The following is a 17,083-nucleotide window of genomic DNA, read 5'->3' as shown; positions in this document are numbered from 1 at the left end:
AGTCAGATAATGAAAAGAAAAACATTTATATTCGGTTAAATACAATGACATTTCAGCACTGAAAAAAATTCATTCTTTTTTTCCCTACTTTGCACATTTAAAGATCATTTCTTCAGGTTTTTAAAAAAAAATAAGTAGGTTTTCATTAATTTGCTTAAAGATCACATTCCTAAACCTAATCTGTGAGCCTATTCCAGATGGGATGCGTTCAGGTCATTACGAAAGGGGAATATAAACCAATAGTGCTCTCTAGTGGTTTTCCATTTTGGAAATCACATAGCAAAATCTTCCTCTCTCTTGCTACTAACAGTCTATAAAGTGCAAAGAGAAGAGGTCAATGAAGGTAGCAGTAATCTAAAAGGAGGAAACTCCATTTCAAAGTGAGAAGTAAACACCCTCACTTAGAGAAACTGAAAGAATTTAAGGAGACCAGCATTAAACTTGGTTTTTGATTGGACACCTTGATTGAATAGCGTGAGATTTTGATTGTTAGTAATAGGCAGAGTACAGACCATACTCAACTAGCTCACACTTCCAAAGCCCAAACCAAACATATACTGTTGGACGTGATTCTGTGACTGGGCAGCACCTGCTGAACAATCCTGAGTGCGCTAATAGCTACACTAACAAGCAATTTAAGATAACCAGTCAAACTCACTTACACTTGCCAGAAGTGACATACATTCATATACAGGGACCTGTTCTGTGCAAAGGGAATATGTTCCAGCCTTGTGCGTTTTTTGAATTTCCCAAGAGCTCGGGGAGCCTATAATTCACCCACTGCTTTCTCCATAGCAATATCTCAGCCAGAGTTGACTTGCCAACCAATCAGCATCCTTTTCTCCTGTTGTATAAATTGATGCGATTGTTTGAAATTTGGCATTCTTGCATTTGTCCTGATGAGTGCAAGACAAAAAGCTTTAGCAGCATGTGTCTCTTTTCAGAAATATCTTAATTGCTTCATTCTAAATTTATATTATGGGTAAAATGCAATCAGATGGCCTGCAATGTGGAGTGTTCAGCCATGCCTTGAAGTGAACATTCAGCCGAATTTTATCATGAATAGTAAGGGGGAACAAGAGACACCGATCCCTTGTTTATAGGCCATCAATCTTTATACTTGCACAATTCTGGTGCATAGATAAAGCAGAGAGGTTTGCTTTTATTTATTTGTAATTCTTTTGGTTTCTGAACTCATGCTGGGACCTTGGACTCCAAAACCAAACTCCAAGTGAGCATTCTTTGCATGGAAGCTTTGACAATGAAACATAGAAGCTTGCAGAACAGGATGAGGCCGATTGGCCCATTGTGCTTGTAGTAACAGGGAGGGGCGGGTGCTGGCACCACATGTCCAAGCTCATTCTTGGCCTGATGTTCTCACACACGCACTTTCCAGCAATGAGCACCACTCGCAAGCTGGAACCATGACTACTCTTACCCCTCCTTGGCAAAGGCAGCCCTAATACTGCTCCAGCTGAAATCAGCAGGTTAGTCTTTACTACTTGTTACCATAAAGGAGATTGTCTTCGCCCGTTCACACCAGAACGTGCGTTTTATCATTTGCAGAGCTGTGCAAACTTTCAAGAATGAAAAGGATAGAAGCTAAATCTATTAATTTTGCCCCTTCAGTTCTCTCCCTCTAGTCATGCCCTCTGCAATTATCTAATTGGCAGATAAGGCTAATAGATACCCTTTCCCCCACAGTCTAACCCCATGTCATCCTGTGGATTGCTCAGATGAAGGTCAAGATCAACAGAGTGAGAAGGTTCTATTCCTCTCAGGACCAACTCCAACAAGAAGCTGTTCAAGAGGCAACGAGAGAGGTCGGTGCACCTACCTGCAGTCAGAAACAGAATGGAGAAAACAAGAAAAAAGGCCTGGTCCCGTCCAATGGATAATGGAGGACCATCATTCAGTTTAGCTTTTTGTAAATGCACAAAAAAAAAGACACCTTCCTCAAACACATTTCTGTCACGGGAATGTAAAGAAAAGCAGATAGTGGTCCAGCTGAAATTGTTAGGGTTTGGCAACTTTGTGTCTCACATGCCAGCTCTTCTGTAGTTCAAGGAATGCCAATTGATTAAGAAGATTTTGAAATAAGCAAATAGACGAGCAATTCTAACAGGATGCAAGGCTACAGATCCAAGGCAGCAACAAAGAGGATATACATCCATAATCATTTTGCGAGCAAGTCATCTTATTTTATAACACAGGTTTAAGGATGTGAGCCTAATCGATTCAGACAACCCAGCTTGGGAATTTGGCTTTAGTCAAATTCAAATAGGATTTAAAAGGAAATAATGCAGCATCACAGTTTTCTCCCATGAGCCCTGGTCATATTTGGGTGCGATCCTTACCATTAAATCTTTGCAGCAGGAACTCCATGAGGGTAGTTAGAGGCAGGGCACAGAGAGCCAAAGCAAAAACCACATTGAAATTCAAGCTTCCATTGATGAAATAGAATGACCATGGTTCTGTACCTGGAAGGAAGGTAAAATAGAGAATAGAGCTGTTAGTAAAAGGCAAACCTCCAACCACTCAGTGGATTAAATTGCAGAATAACAAACATAGCAGGGCCTTCAATTCTAGGTTTTTACTTTCACCACCTAATTACACAGTGACTATACAGTACTTCAAAAATCTTCATTGGCTGTAAAGCATTCGAAGGACATGAAAGGTGCTAAATAAATGCAAGTCCTTCTGTATCTGCATGATATTTACAGATTTATTTTTGTCAGGAAAGGTGCAACTGAGCTACAGTCTCCACTCACATATGTGCCAACTTAGTTCATCAAGGGGGGGGGGGGTTTCCCTAATAAAGAGAGAAGGTGCATTTACATAACCCCTTTCACGGCTCAGGTTGTTCTGAGGTGAGCCACATCCAGTGAGTTGCTTATTAAGTGTAGTTACCGTTGACGTGCAGGCAAAACACAGCAACCAATTTGTACAGCAAGACTCCACAAACAGCAATGTAATAAATGACCAGGTAATCTGGTCTAGTGATGTTGGCCTGGGCACTGTGAAGACTTCCCCTGCTTTTCATCGAATAGTGCTGGGGATCTTTAAAGTCAGATGTTCAACATCTCATCTGAAAGGTAAATAGTTTTACTTTAAATACACATTTGCACCTGGTCTGCATTCAAAAGTTTTTTTTTTGGAAAATGGTCTATAGTTTTGAATTAGCCAACACATTAGCTTTGAACATTGTGTTAGAGTTGTGCCTACAAGGATCATGGCAGCAGAGAGGATCATTGATTTGAAAAGGAAATTGGATGGGCACTTGAGGGAAATAAACTTGCAGGGCTATGGGGAATGGCCGGAATACGCTACAGAGAGCTGGCATGAACCCAATGGGTCGAATGGTCTCCTTTTGAGCCAGGATGACTCTATGCTCCAAGTGTAATCTATAATTCAGGCGAGCAATTATTGAATTCGACTTTAAAGATCCCCAGCACTATTCAATGAAAAGCAGGGGAAGTCCTCACAGTGTCCAGGCCAAGCAATTCTTTATCACTTAGAAAGCAACATTTTTACTACCTCGCGGGCATTTTAAGGTAAATTTGTGCAACTTGAGCAGCAAATCACAGTACCTACAGCAAGTACAGAAATTTGCAGCTTGGAGTGTCATATCAATCATTTGTCACTCATCCAAATTGGAGTCCAATCATTATGTCATTTACAACTCTCACTGTACACAGGTCTCTCCCGTCACAGTCAATGTTCTTTCCTCCCTTGTCCCCCTTCTGCCAAAGTTTGGTAGCAAACAGGTTAGATCGGGAACCTGCTACCTCAACGCAGTTCCTGACGCTAATGGCAATGATCCCAGAGGGAACTCTAACGTGAAGTAGGGATCAGAAACAGGCACCTCTTCGATGACAGCAAATCCTCAGTCCACTCAATTAGACTGAAGTGGGGTGGAGGGAAAAACATTTGCTGGAAATAAAAGGTTTTCTTTCAGATGGCAAATAAAAGCAGAAGGAAATGGGTAAAGAATAGCAATGAAGGGATGAATGCAGAATAATGATGGCACAAGAGATAACACTGAAGGGGCAACGGATGATAATTGAAGGCGCAATGCATAGCAATGACAGGGGCAATGGCTGATAAGGAAAGGGAAGTGGAAAAGTATAAAAGTTGGGAGCAGCACCTGGGGTGGGGAGGAGGAGGAAGAATGCCGCATTAACTGGTAGGGAAGGGGAGGGAGGGGAGAGAAGAGTGCCAGCTTGAACCAGTGTGCCAAATAATAGAGTACAACCTGAATGAGGAAGGTAGAAGATGAGTAACAACTTGAACAGGGTTGGAGCAGGGGTAAGAGGGAAGAGTGTCAGGCTGGGTTGACACAGGACAGTGAAACGTCCTAGGTCTGAGGCGGTTGGGTGTCAGAGTGATTGTCGAGGTAACATTCGGGGAAGTGTCAGTCTTGCTTGGTCAGGTAAAAATCCAAATGATGCTTTCTCTTTTAAGATTAAAAGGTGATCTATTATGATATGTGAACGTTGTAAAGCTAACCCAGAACATGTCACATATAAAAGATTTAGCAGGACATGGCTCAGCCATACACCCAAGAAACGCAGCACAAATTCTCTGTCTTCGACATTTGGATTTTCCCTTTCGGACTTTCGTGCATTGAGGTTCCCCCTGCACCTCACTCCAATACCAGTGAAGGAATGTTGAGAATATCTACAGTTTAAGTTGCAAATCCTAGTTTACATTCCAAGTCATTTTTGAGGTGTTGACCTTTTGGGGTGATTTTGTTTTGGAGCTTTTGTTGGTCAGCTTTTGCTTGCGTTCTAGCATGCATGAAATAGTAAATGAAAATTGAGGGGAATTTTAAACAATATTGTTAAATATTGTCTTAAATATAATCTCCCTTCACGCGTCTTAAGATGTAATTTTAAGATGGTTTCAAAATGGGTCCTGAGAGTTCACTGTTTTTTCCCTGCTTTAGTTTTTGGTCTCTTAGAAGCATCATTATAAAAACGCGTCACTTAGTCACGCTCCTCTCAAGCTGCAATGACTGGATGGGAGTTATTTTCAGTAACAAAGACCTTTATTCTGAGCAAGTGAGTCAGTTATTGGTGTCTTGATGCAGTGTGAATTCCTCAATTATTTTCCTTCCTGAAAACCTGAATACAAACAGAAAGTGCTGTCACCCCAAATAAAGCAATAATCTAATTTTTCTCTCTTTCCTGGCCTGCTGTGCATTTTCCGCTTTTAGGTAAAATTAGGCATTTTGGTCATAGCCTGTGTGATTCTCCCCACTCCAACCTCCACCAAACACACTTCTCCAGCACCAGCACGCCACTGCTGCAGTCTGTACTGCCCACAGGACAAATTACAGTAACCACCGACACTTCTTTGGTGGGATGCCCCCAAGCCCGTAACCTTCACCACCCAGGCGCTTAAGAGCAATAGATGCCTGCAAACACTGTCGCGTCCAGTTTGCCCCCCGGGAGGTCACACGCTGCCTTGACTTGAACAGATAGCGCTGTACCTGCAGTGCTGCTGGTCAAAATCCTGGAACTCTCTACCTAGCATTGTTGCAGGAGATTGCAGCACTACCTTCTCCAGATCTACTAGGGATGGACAATAAATGCTGGCCTTGCCAGCAGCACCCATATCCAAGAATACAGTTTTAAAAAAATTTTCGAAGTTAACCATAAAAGTATGATGATTACATACAAATATTGAAGTTAATAGCAATTATCATCTTCACAAGTTGAGACAAAATAGAATTTTTGTTCAGTGGGACCAAATTCAGGAACAAGACAGAAATAATTTCAAGGTCATTTACTGTGCTAACTTTCTATCCATTGAGATACTTCTCAGCTAGTGACAGAAACTGTAAGGTATGACAAAGACCCGTAAACCCACCTTTACACATCCCTGACAACACAACACTAAGCTTAGAGCAACCCTTAATGCACCAGTGTGGCATTTCCACTTTCAACTCCACTTGCGACACCATGCAATGCTGGTGCTCATCAGTGTGGAAGGCTTACTAACACCATGCCAGTAATAAAAATGAAATACCTCTAAACCAATTTACTGAGAAATGTGAATGTCTCTGTACAACTGGAATCTTCTGATTATTTAACAAGCCGGTCTCTTGGGGATTATAGTCCTCTTTTAGTAATTTTTATATTAAAACAAAACTTATGAAAATAATCACGCAAACAGACTAAAGAAATTGCGCATTGTGTATAAAAACATCGTCAATAGCGGCCATTTCAATCGAGTTGCCACAGACATTCCTGGCTTTAAATTTACATTAAATTTTATGCAGATCCCATACCATTACACATGGTAGTGGGCAAACTCAACCCGAGAGTTGAATTGTTTGCTTGCTGGTTTGTTTTTTTCTCTCTGGGTTCTTTTTAAATCACTTTTTACATTTGGATGGCTGCTATCCTGCCATTCACACCTCATCTAGACATCTTCTGTTTCTTTGCTTGTCTCATTGCCTCTCCCTTTGGCTTTGTACCATGAAACCATTTGTTAATTAGTCTCTCCTGCCCTCCTACCCTATCACAGATGTTGCCTTCTCTTCTTCTTCCCATCCTCCCCCTGGCGACTTTCACTTACTCAAAACCTGTTAATGTTTCTAACTTTTCTCAGCTCTGATGAAAGATCACAGTCCTGAAATGTTAACCACTTTTCTCTCCACAGATGCTGACTGTCCTGCTAAGAATTTCCAGAATTTTCTGTTTTTCCTGACTACTGTACACTGACAAACAATAGAGGGGAGCAAATAAACAGGAAAAGTTGTCAGTAACGATGAGACCCAAAGTTTTTTTATCCATGTGCTGAGCTGAAGCTTTTAAAACTATCTGGAGTAGCAAAGGAAACCAAAATTTAACATTTGTGAAATGATGTTCCCCCATCGAGGTTGTAAATGAGCTCACAATAAAATGAATGACTAGGCTGTAAAAATTAAACCATTGGAAGGGTTTGTTATTAACGACAGCGGTGGCTGCGGTTAATCCCACCGAGTTGGAAACAATGAGCAGCAGAAAGAGCACAGCTTGCTGCAACTGACGGAGAAATGTTCATTTATTCCTGGTTGCTGCTCTCTCACTTTCCTTCAGCAGACTGGCCCTCACCCTGCTGCTGTGTCTACATTGTGAGCCAGGGCTGTAAAATTCAAAAGACCTGCCTTTCTTCATTTATATGCCAGCCGCAGGTTACCCTTTGGAATGCCAACAATGGCATTTAGATAGTTTTATCTTGCTATTAGCTTTGCAATTCTCTGATGATCACAGAGTCATGAAATCTCACTATGGAAAGGGGTAATTTGGCCCTCTGCACCTGTGCCTGCTCTGGGACGGCCACCCACTTAACTCCTACCTTTTCCCCGCTTCCCCTGTGCTCGCTGACCGACAATGGTCCCCTGTGCTCGCTGACCGACAATGGTCCCCTGTGCTCGCTGACCGACACTGGTCCCCTGTGCTCGCTGACCGACACTGGTCCCCTGTGCTCGCTGACCGACACTGGTCCCCTGTGCTCGCTGACCGACACTGGTCCCCTGTGCTCGCTGACCGACACTGGTCCCCTGTGCTCGCTGACCGACACTGGTCCCCTGTGCTCGCTGACCGACACTGGTCCCCTGTGCTCGCTGACCGACACTGGTCCCCTGTGCTCGCTGACCGACACTGGTCCCCTGTGCTCGCTGACCGACACTGGTCCCCTGTGCTCGCCGACCGACACTGGTCCCCTGTGCTCGCCGACCGACACTGGTCCCCTGTGCTCGCCGACCGACACTGGTCCCCTGTGCTCGCTGGCCGACACTGGTCCCCTGTGCTCGCTGGCCGACACTGGTCCCCTGTGCTCGCTGGCCGACACTGGTCCCCTGTGCTCACTGACCGACACTGGTCCCCTGTGCTCACTGGCCGACACTGACTGACAGTGAGTTATACTGAGAACATCTGCTCAAGTGGGTTGTATTAAAAACACCAGGCACATTGGAAAGGTAACAGAACGGTTCTCGAGTCTTCTCAAAATCTCAGACAACTACACAGAAGTCTATACTTCAGAGATAATTGGTGCAACCAATGCTCATTGTCCACTTGACCCAGTCACATTTACCTGAATTTTTTTAAAGGTATATTTACAGGCACAAAAAGAGTCAGCGCAGCATTGATATGTAGATGGAGAATGCTCTGGCAGGGTCAGACTGCAAGGGCGTGGTGAAAGAGGTGTCAATAGCAGAGGAGTCGGTGCTTGATTTGGCTGATTCCATACAGTCTCATTTAAGGTTTTGTCCCGAGGTTTAAACTTTAGTGCATGAAATAATCCAGAACTGAATCCATCAACTTGCCTACTCATTACTTTGATGTGTTAGCACGCTTCTGAACCAAATTTAAAACGTAGCTATTACTAATGCTCCACAGAACCATAATTTGAGGTTGCAACTCATGCTCAATCTCCGTCTATGGGATACAGAGTTCATTGTGGAGCTCACAAGGAGAACGCACCTGTGGCAATCAGGAAAATAGCCCCCACTGCTGGAAAGCAAAAAGGAACAACAAACTTGCATTTATATAGCACCTTTCATGACCTCAGCATGTCCCAAAGCATTTCACAGCCAATGAAGTAAATCTGAAATGTAATCACTGTTGTGATGTAGAGAAACAAAGGAGCCAATTTACGCACAATAAGTTCCCACAAATAGCAAGGAGATAAATGACCAAACTGTAATCACGCTGCATGGACTACAGCGGTTCAAGGTGGTTCACCATCACCTTCACAAGGGTAATTCAAGATGGGAAATAAATGCTGGCCTGGCCGGCGATGCCCACAATCCATGAAAATAACATTTTTAAAAACTGATTGAAGGATAAATGTTGGCTAGAGCACCGGGATAACATTCCCGCTCTTCTTCCGATAGCGACACGGGATCTTGCGCATTCACTCCAGAGGACGGGCGAAATCTTGGTTTGGCATCTCATCTTCTGACAGTGCAACTCTCTCTTTAGTACCACAAAGGAATGTCAGCCAAGATTATGTGCTCTGCAGTGGGGCTTGAATATGCAATGTTCTGCAACAGAACATTGCATGTGTGTGCTACCACTGAGCCACTGTACACACTAAGCAAATAGTGCTATTTAAGTGAGTAGTGTCACTGAGCTAGCTTTTGTATGGATTTTTCTCTAGTATGAGAGAAGCTGGAATGATATTGCATCCTAGCAATTGCCCTTTCTTCTTATTCCAGATAACCTGAAGACAAGATTGATGGATGTCTCTTCCTCAAAGATTCATCGGGTTTCAGTGAGGTTTTCTACTGTTTCAGCCAAGCTTTGTTTTTTTTTAAAAAAAAAAGTCCGGATTTTTAAAAAAAAGTCATGTTCTATGTACGTCCCACGTCCACTTTTGTCTGTTCCTGACATACTATAGCTCAGAAAGCTTACTGTCAATATGGATTTGGCTGCTTTTGTAAGCATAGAACTCAGTGATTAATAATGCAACATTTGTAAGAATGACTAGAGATTGTAATAGGAGCCAGAGGCATGCTCTATTCAGTCAAACAAAAGCTTTATTTAAATCAATACAGACAACATATAGTGCCTTATTGTATTGACATCATTTGGCTATCACCTGCTGGAGTGGGAGTATCTGTTCAATTGTGAACCCAGTCTTTTGTTTGTGGCATTTGTCCTTCAGAGGCTTCTTGACATGAGCAATCATCGCCAAAGAAAATATTTTAGCCCCTGTTGATAGCTGAATTACCCCTGTAATTGCTGTAGTCTTGATTTGGATCCCTTGACTTTGGAAAAATGCATGAAGGTGCTTTGGTGCCACTAGTGGTAAATGGTTTTGAGAGTCCATGCTGGTGTAAATAGCTGCTGCAGATGGTTGTTTGTGCTTTCTTCATTGCTTATCAGGAGTTCTGAGTGATGCCAGGAAGGACACGTGCTTTTCCATTTATTGAACTCTTCAGGGTAGGAGAGTCTCACTTATCATGAGCATGTCACCTCGTGCATTTCTGACTCAACGGTTGAGCTCCTCGGGTGTGGACATGAGTAGCGCCTGGCTCTATTCCCAATCCCCAATTAGCCCTTCCTAACAATAATATGTGAAGCACAAAATTAATTCACACACACAAACCTCACTTTGGTTTCACTTGGCTGGTTCCTTCACTTAACGAGAGCAAGGTATAAAATCACAAGCAGATGAAGGGTGTGGAATGTAGCTGCTGCACAGACATGAGCAAATTTAAGCAGTAACTGCGATGAGGCTAAGAATAGTTAAAGACAAGAGCATTAGAAATAGATACCACATTCGAAATTCAGCAATATGGGGAAGCTAGGAAAGAAATAATGGTGGGTGACTCTCCCATTTTACAAAATTCTGTGTTTGGGAAAATTATTCAGGAGGATAAAAATGTGAAACTCTTGGAAAAAAAACAGGGATAAGCCAAAGAAAATGATAGAGCAGTTAGTCTTGCTTTAGTTATTGGTTAACCACTAGATGTTAATGTTGCAAAAGCTGTGACAATTGAGAGCATGCTCTAGTTGTGATTAAGAGCAGCTGATACTCACTGGGAATGGTTAAGACACAACCAGTTTCCACTGGGGCAAGGTGAGGGGGGTAATTGTGTGGAAGGGAAGAGTAGTCTGCACTTATGTTAGACAGGATTTTGTGATAAACCTATGCTGAAGACAGACTGGCTCCACCTTCTTCTTTTGCCAGATGGATGTTCACCAGGCTAACACTAGAGTCTAAACTAACTAGTTCAGTTCACTAGTTCAGTGATTGTATTCCCACCTCCAAGTCAGAAGAGTTGGGCTCAGGTCCCATTCCAGCTAGTCCCAGCAAACAGAGACCAAAGCGCTAGTTCTGAATATTGGATTGACATCCAGCGAGGGTACTTGTGTCTTATCGGTGTGTGAAAGTGACCTTCCTGTCATTATAAGGGAGGGTGGGGCTCTTAGTTGCAGCCATGCACCTAGGAGAAGGTACACCAAAAATTAAACAAAACAAGGAAGGCAAGGCTCACTACCTCAGCTACTGTTCTGCAATAAGTGGCTCAAGAATCTCATATGATTTAGGAGCTGCCCTTGGACAGAACACAAATGGACTAGAGTCTACAATGCAGGATAAGTTACTAAATATTTGGACATATGAGTTAATCAGAGCCAGTCAGCACAGGGACTCATCATGCCTGAACAACCTTATGGCATTCTCTGAAGAAATACAAGAGGTTAGAAAAAGGTGATGTAGTCAATGTGGCTCATATCTGATGAGTTGACATTTGTTAATTTACCACCCAAGAGCCTTAATGCAATGGGCACACGGAGTTTGAATAAATGTGACCTTGCAGTTAAAAAGGTTGTCGGAGAGCAGAGGTAATGGAAAATTTCTTGGGCTGTAGTTCTCTTGAGGCTGGTCAACAATTATCCCTCAACCAACATAAGCCATAGATTAACTGCTCATTCACCTCACTGCTGTTTGTGGAACCTCGCTGTGTGCAGATTCACCGCCACGTTTGCCTGAAAAAGAATAGTAGACAAACTTCAAAAGTATTTATCGGATTGCAAATGAATTTTGGGACTCCGAGGTCATAAGAACCACTTTCTGTGACAAAGACAGGCTGGTGGAACGGGCAGACACTTGGCATCTGAAGTTCAATGCAGAAAAGTGTGAGATGATATATTTTGGTAGAAAGAACGATGGGGGCATTACAAGCTAAATGGTGCGATTTTACAGGGGACACAAAAACAGAGGCATCACGGCATTTGTACACAAATCTTTGAAGGTGGCAGGATAGGTTAACAAAGAATATGGGATCCTGTACTTTATAAATAAAGAGAGAGAGAGAGTACAAAGTAGTATGCTAAACCTATACAAAAGGCTGAAACATCACACTTTAGGAAGGATGTGAAGGCTTTGGAGGGGTTGCAGGAGGGATTTACAAGAATTGTTCTAGAGGTGAGGGATTAGAGTTACATGGATAAACTGGAGATATTTTCCTTAACAGCAGAGAAGGCGAAGAGGAAACTTAATAGCGGTGTTTAAAATCATGAATGGTTTAGAGTAAAAAAAACTCTAATAACTCCAATGGCTGATGGGTCATAAACAGAGGGTGCAGACTTAAGGTGATTAAGAACCAGAGGCGACATAAGGAAAAACAGTTTTACCCAACCACTGTTTAGGATTTGGAACGCACTGCCGAAGAGGGTAGCGAACACAGATTCAACAGGAAATTGCATAAATAACTGAAGGGTGGGGGAAAAAAATGAAGGGACATGGAGATATAGTGGGGTAATAGGACTAGCTAGGCTGCTCTTCAAAAAGTTTGGGGCAGACTCAATGGGCTGAATGGCCTCCTGCACTGTACTATTCTAAGATTCCATATAAATTGAAGTATTTTCAAAGAAATGCTGTGTTTCTAAAAATAATGACATCAAAGCATTCTCCTGATGCCTCTAGAATTTGGTTCAGATTTGCCACACTTACTATGTTTCCCTTACATTTGGGTACAGGCCTTGTTAACTTTAGGGTGTCAATACTGCCCCATTTTGTGGCAATATACACACACCTCGAATAAATATAGCTCCAGTTTATTCAGGTCAAATGCAACGTTACCTTGGGTTATACACAATATAATAGGTGGGTGGGAATGATGAGAAAATAATCCTGTCAAGGGCTGAAGATAACATCACATTTGTGAAGATGGAACCATTCACTGTTCTTCCAACCATGAGCTGCATTTATTTTTAATGCACTCACTCCCACGCACCTTATATATAGCAGTATTATTTTTAATCCATACCATAAGGTCTGATATTATAGCTGTCTATGGAAACCAACCTTTCCTTTCCTGGCAATGGGTATCAAAGCAGGGATCAGCTGCCAAGATTCTACATCCAATTAAAAGAAAAACTGCAGGACGCTGTCTTGTGTCTTAGTTTGTTGGGATTGAAATTAGCTAAACCATGCAGATCAAGAACGTTCCAAGTTCGATCCCTGGTCTGTACAGCTTTAGCCACCCATCAAGGCACTATCCACCATGGACCCAATGGGCCGAATGGTCGCCTACTTTCATGGGACGTGGGCATTGCTGGCCAGGCCAACATTTGTTGTCCGTCCCCGATTTCCCTCGAGAAGGTGGTGGTGAGCTGCATTACGAACGTACGAAATAGGAGCTTAAGTCGGTCATTCGGCTCCTCGAGCTCGCTCCGCCACTCAATAAGATCATGGCTGATCTGTTCATGTTTCGAGTTCCACATTCCCATTCTTGAATTGCTGCAGGCCATCTTTTGTCAGTACACCCACGGTGTTGTTAAGAAGGGAAGGCCAGGTTTTTGGCCTAGTGACAGTGAAGGAATGGTGATGAACTTGGAGATGAACTTGGAGTTGCTGGCATTCCCCTGCATCTGCTGCCTTTGTCTTTCTAGGTGGTATGAGTCACAGGTTTGGAAGGTGCTGTCGAAGGAGGCTTGGCATGTTGTTGCAGTGTATCTTGTATATGGTACACAATGCTGCCAATGTGTGCTGGTGGTGGAGGGAGTGAATATTTAAAGTGGTGGATGGGGTGACGATCAAGCGGGCTGCTTTATCCTGGATGGTGTTGAGCTTCTTGCATGTTGTTGGAGCTGCAATCATCCAGGCAAGTGGGGAGTATTCCATCACAATCCTGACCTGTGCCTTATAGATGGTGGACAGGCTTGGGGAGACAGGAGGCGAGTTACTCACTGCAGAATTCCCAGTCTCTTACTTGCTCTTGTAACCACAGTATATATACGAATGATTCAGCTAAATGATTGAATTGGCTGAAGACTGGCATCTGTGATTCTAGGGACCTCCGGAGGCCGAGATACATCATCCACTTGACACTCCTGACTGAAGATACTTGTAAATGCTTCCGTCTTGTCTTTTGCACTGATGTGCTGGGCACCCCCAATTTTGAGCGTGGGATATTTGTGGAGCCTCCTCTTCCAGTTAGTTATTTAATTGTGCACCATCATTCACGACTGGTTGTGGCAGTACTGCAGAGTTTAGATCTGATTCATTGGTTGTGGGATCACTTAACGCATATTCTGCTGTTTCGCATGGGTACAATCCTGTGTTGTATCTTCACTAGGTTGACACCTCATTTTTTTTTTAAGATATGCCTGGTGCTGCTCCTGGCATGCCCTCCTGCACCCCTCATTGAACCAAGGTTGATCCCCTGGCTTGATAATAATGGTAGAGCGAGGGATATGCCAGGCCATCAGGTTACAGATTGTGGTTGTATAAAATTCTCCTGATGGCCCACAGTGTCTCATGAATGCCCAATTTTGAGCTGCTAGATCTGTTCCAAATCTATCCCATTTATCACAGTGGTAATGGCACACATTACAATGGATGCTCAATGTAAAGACAGGGCTTCACCTTGGCAAGAACTGTATGATGGTCACTCCTACCCATAATGTATTGCACAGATACATCTGATACGGGCAGGTTGGTGAGCGTGAGGTCCAGTAGATTTTCCCTCTTGTTGGTCCCCTCACCACCTGCCACAAGCCTAGTCTGGCAGATATGTCCTTCAGAACTGGGCCAGCTCGGTCAGCAGTGACACCGAGCCTTTCAGAGATGGGCATTGAAGACCCCACCCAGAATACATTCTATGACCTTGCAGTCCTCGGTGCTTCCTCCAAGTGGTGCTTAACATGGCAAGTACCGATTTATCAGCTGAATTAGGGCTGTAGGTGGTAATCAGCAGGAGGTTTCCTTGACCAGGTTTGACCTAATCTCACGAGTCTTTCATGCGATCCCAAGTAACAAGAACTCCAAGGGCTCTTCCCTTCCAACTGTATACCACTGTGCCACCACCTCGAGTGGGTCTGTCCCGTCAGCGGAACAGGACACACTCAGGGATGGTGATGGAGAAGTCTGGGGCTAGCGATTATGATATGCCAGGTTGTTGCTTGACTAGTCTGTGGGACAGCTCATCCAATTTTGGCACAAGCCCCCAAACGTTAGTAAGGGGGACTTTATGGGGTCAATTGGGCAGGGTGTGCCATTATTGTTTCCGGTGCCTAAGTCGATGCTGGGTGGTCCGTCCGGTTTTATTCTTTCTCAACTTTTCTGTAGCGGTTTGGTACAATTGAGTGGCTTACCAGGCCATTTCAGAGGGAAGTTAAGTGTCAACTACATTTCTGTGGGTCTGGAGTCACATGTAGACCAGACCAGATACAGGCGGCAGATTTCCTTCCCTAAAGGACATCAGTGTACCAGATTGTCATAAAAACCAATAGGTAGTTTCATGGTCTTTTATTAGAGAGTAGCTTTTAATCATTTTAATAATTATTAATTGAGTTTAAATTCTACAAGCGGCCATGGTGGGATTTGAACTCATGTAACCAGAGCATTAGTTGGATTACTAGTCCAATAACATTACTGGGGTGGGGACGTTGGGATGCTGGTGTAGAGGTAATGTCTCTACAAAATCCCGTGCATCCTGCATTGGGGAAAAGAAACAAAACAGGTAAAGGAAGAAAGGAAAAGAAAAAGAAGGGAAATGGAAAGAAAAAAATCAGAGAGGAAAAATAGAAAAATAAAAATAAAAATCACCCAGGCTTTCTGCTTGCTTGGCAAAGATGGTTATTCTCGGAAGCAGTTTGGTGAATGGCTTTTTGGGCCACTTCAGCTGACAATTAAAAGTCAAGGAAAGCTCTCATATAAGCCAGACTGGATAAGGAGCACAGCTTTCCTCCCCTAAAGGGGACTAGTGAACGACTTAATACATTGTTATAATAGACAGAATTTCCTGCTCAACTTGAAATTGTTTCTCAATAATTTCTTTGATAATAATCATGCAGTATGAGTGTTAAGGCATGGAGTGTTCTAGCATAAATGGCACAAAGCTGAATAACTTCTACATGACGTTTTCTAATAAACTACTGCAAAGCACAGTAGGAACCATAACAATCTGCTGTGGAATGCAGTTATAAGCTGTTCTTGTGGTGTGGAACACCAATTGAGCCCCTCAGTTAAGCCATTGTCTTCTAATCAACCCAAGTAGCCATAATTTTCTGCTTATATTACAGCTGGCCCAATTTGCATTAAATGTTGCACTGCAAAAATTAGGTTTCCTTTGTCTTATTTGCGCAACCAGACAGGCCCATACCTGCCCAGGCATGTTAAAAACACATTAACCAGGGAACAAACTGCAACACAAACATTAACTGCGTCAACAATACCAGTCCCTTTACAATGATCAGAGATGCCTCTAGCACTCTACATTCTTTGTTAAATTTTCTTTGGTTACAGATGTGGCTCGTGTTGCCAATTGAAGCCTTTGCTTGTAGACAATTAAAGTCCATAATTGGCACCTGTGCCAACTAGCAAACAATGAAACTCTTTCGAGTTATCAACAGTCACAGATTGCAACTCTTTCGAGTACAATCACAGTTCTTGGTTTTCCGGGAGTGGGATATGAACCCACAACCCTCTGATTCAAAGGCGAGGGTGCTATGAACTGAGCCACAGCTGACACCTCTAAAGTTTAAGATGAAACTCTTTTGAGTTATCAACAGTCACAGATTGCAACTCTTTCGAGTACAATCACAGTTCTTGGTTTCCAGGAGTGGGACATGAACCCACAATCCTCTGATTCAAAGGCGAGGATGCTATGAACTGAGCCACAAGAAAGCTAGACATCAAATTATGTACCATTGAGGAAAATAAGAACAAGCAGTCATTGGTTCAACAAGCATGCTCCTTCCAGACCCTCTACAATCCATTCCTTTTCAGGTTCTACCCAAACCTCGAAGAAAAGATTCTGCAAAGCTGGTTAACTCAAAAAAGTTATAATCACCACCAAGTCCAGAGTCTCTCTCTAATCTTACATTCTACATTATTCATCTTTAATCAGTTGCTTCGAGTACCTTGTTGGTGTAAATGCTCCAAATGGAGACTTTAAATTGTCTCATCGTTAAAAATTCTTACTGTCATGGGAGGATAGGATCAGGATCAGCTGGGCTGCTCCCACAGCCAAACAGCCGACTAGCATACATGAACATCCACTGAGACAGAACACCAGCTGACAAAGCACTCATTGCCTTCTGGAAAGAAGCAGGAAATTGGGAGAGAAATTCTT

At 43.0% G+C, this 17,083-nt stretch overlaps 1 protein-coding gene across 6 annotated transcripts in view; it reads right to left on the bottom strand.

Moving 5' to 3' along the window:
* Positions 1–17,083, bottom strand: part of alg9 (ALG9 alpha-1,2-mannosyltransferase) — a 242,515-nt gene that overhangs the window by 183,572 nt on the left and 41,860 nt on the right. For all 6 annotated transcript variants that reach the window (XM_078532449.1, XM_078532466.1, XM_078532440.1 and 3 more), the window contains one exon: positions 2,358–2,480. In XM_078532449.1, the coding sequence (XP_078388575.1) occupies positions 2,358–2,480 (123 nt within the window). The remainder of the gene's footprint in view (positions 1–2,357; positions 2,481–17,083) is intronic.

The sequence above is a fragment of the Cetorhinus maximus genome, chromosome 2 (assembly GCF_964194155.1).
Source record: "Cetorhinus maximus chromosome 2, sCetMax3.hap1.1, whole genome shotgun sequence".
Lineage (NCBI taxonomy): Eukaryota > Metazoa > Chordata > Chondrichthyes > Lamniformes > Cetorhinidae > Cetorhinus > Cetorhinus maximus.
The sequence above is the reverse complement of the archived record's forward strand: the minus strand, read 5'-3'. Positions and strand labels throughout refer to the sequence as shown.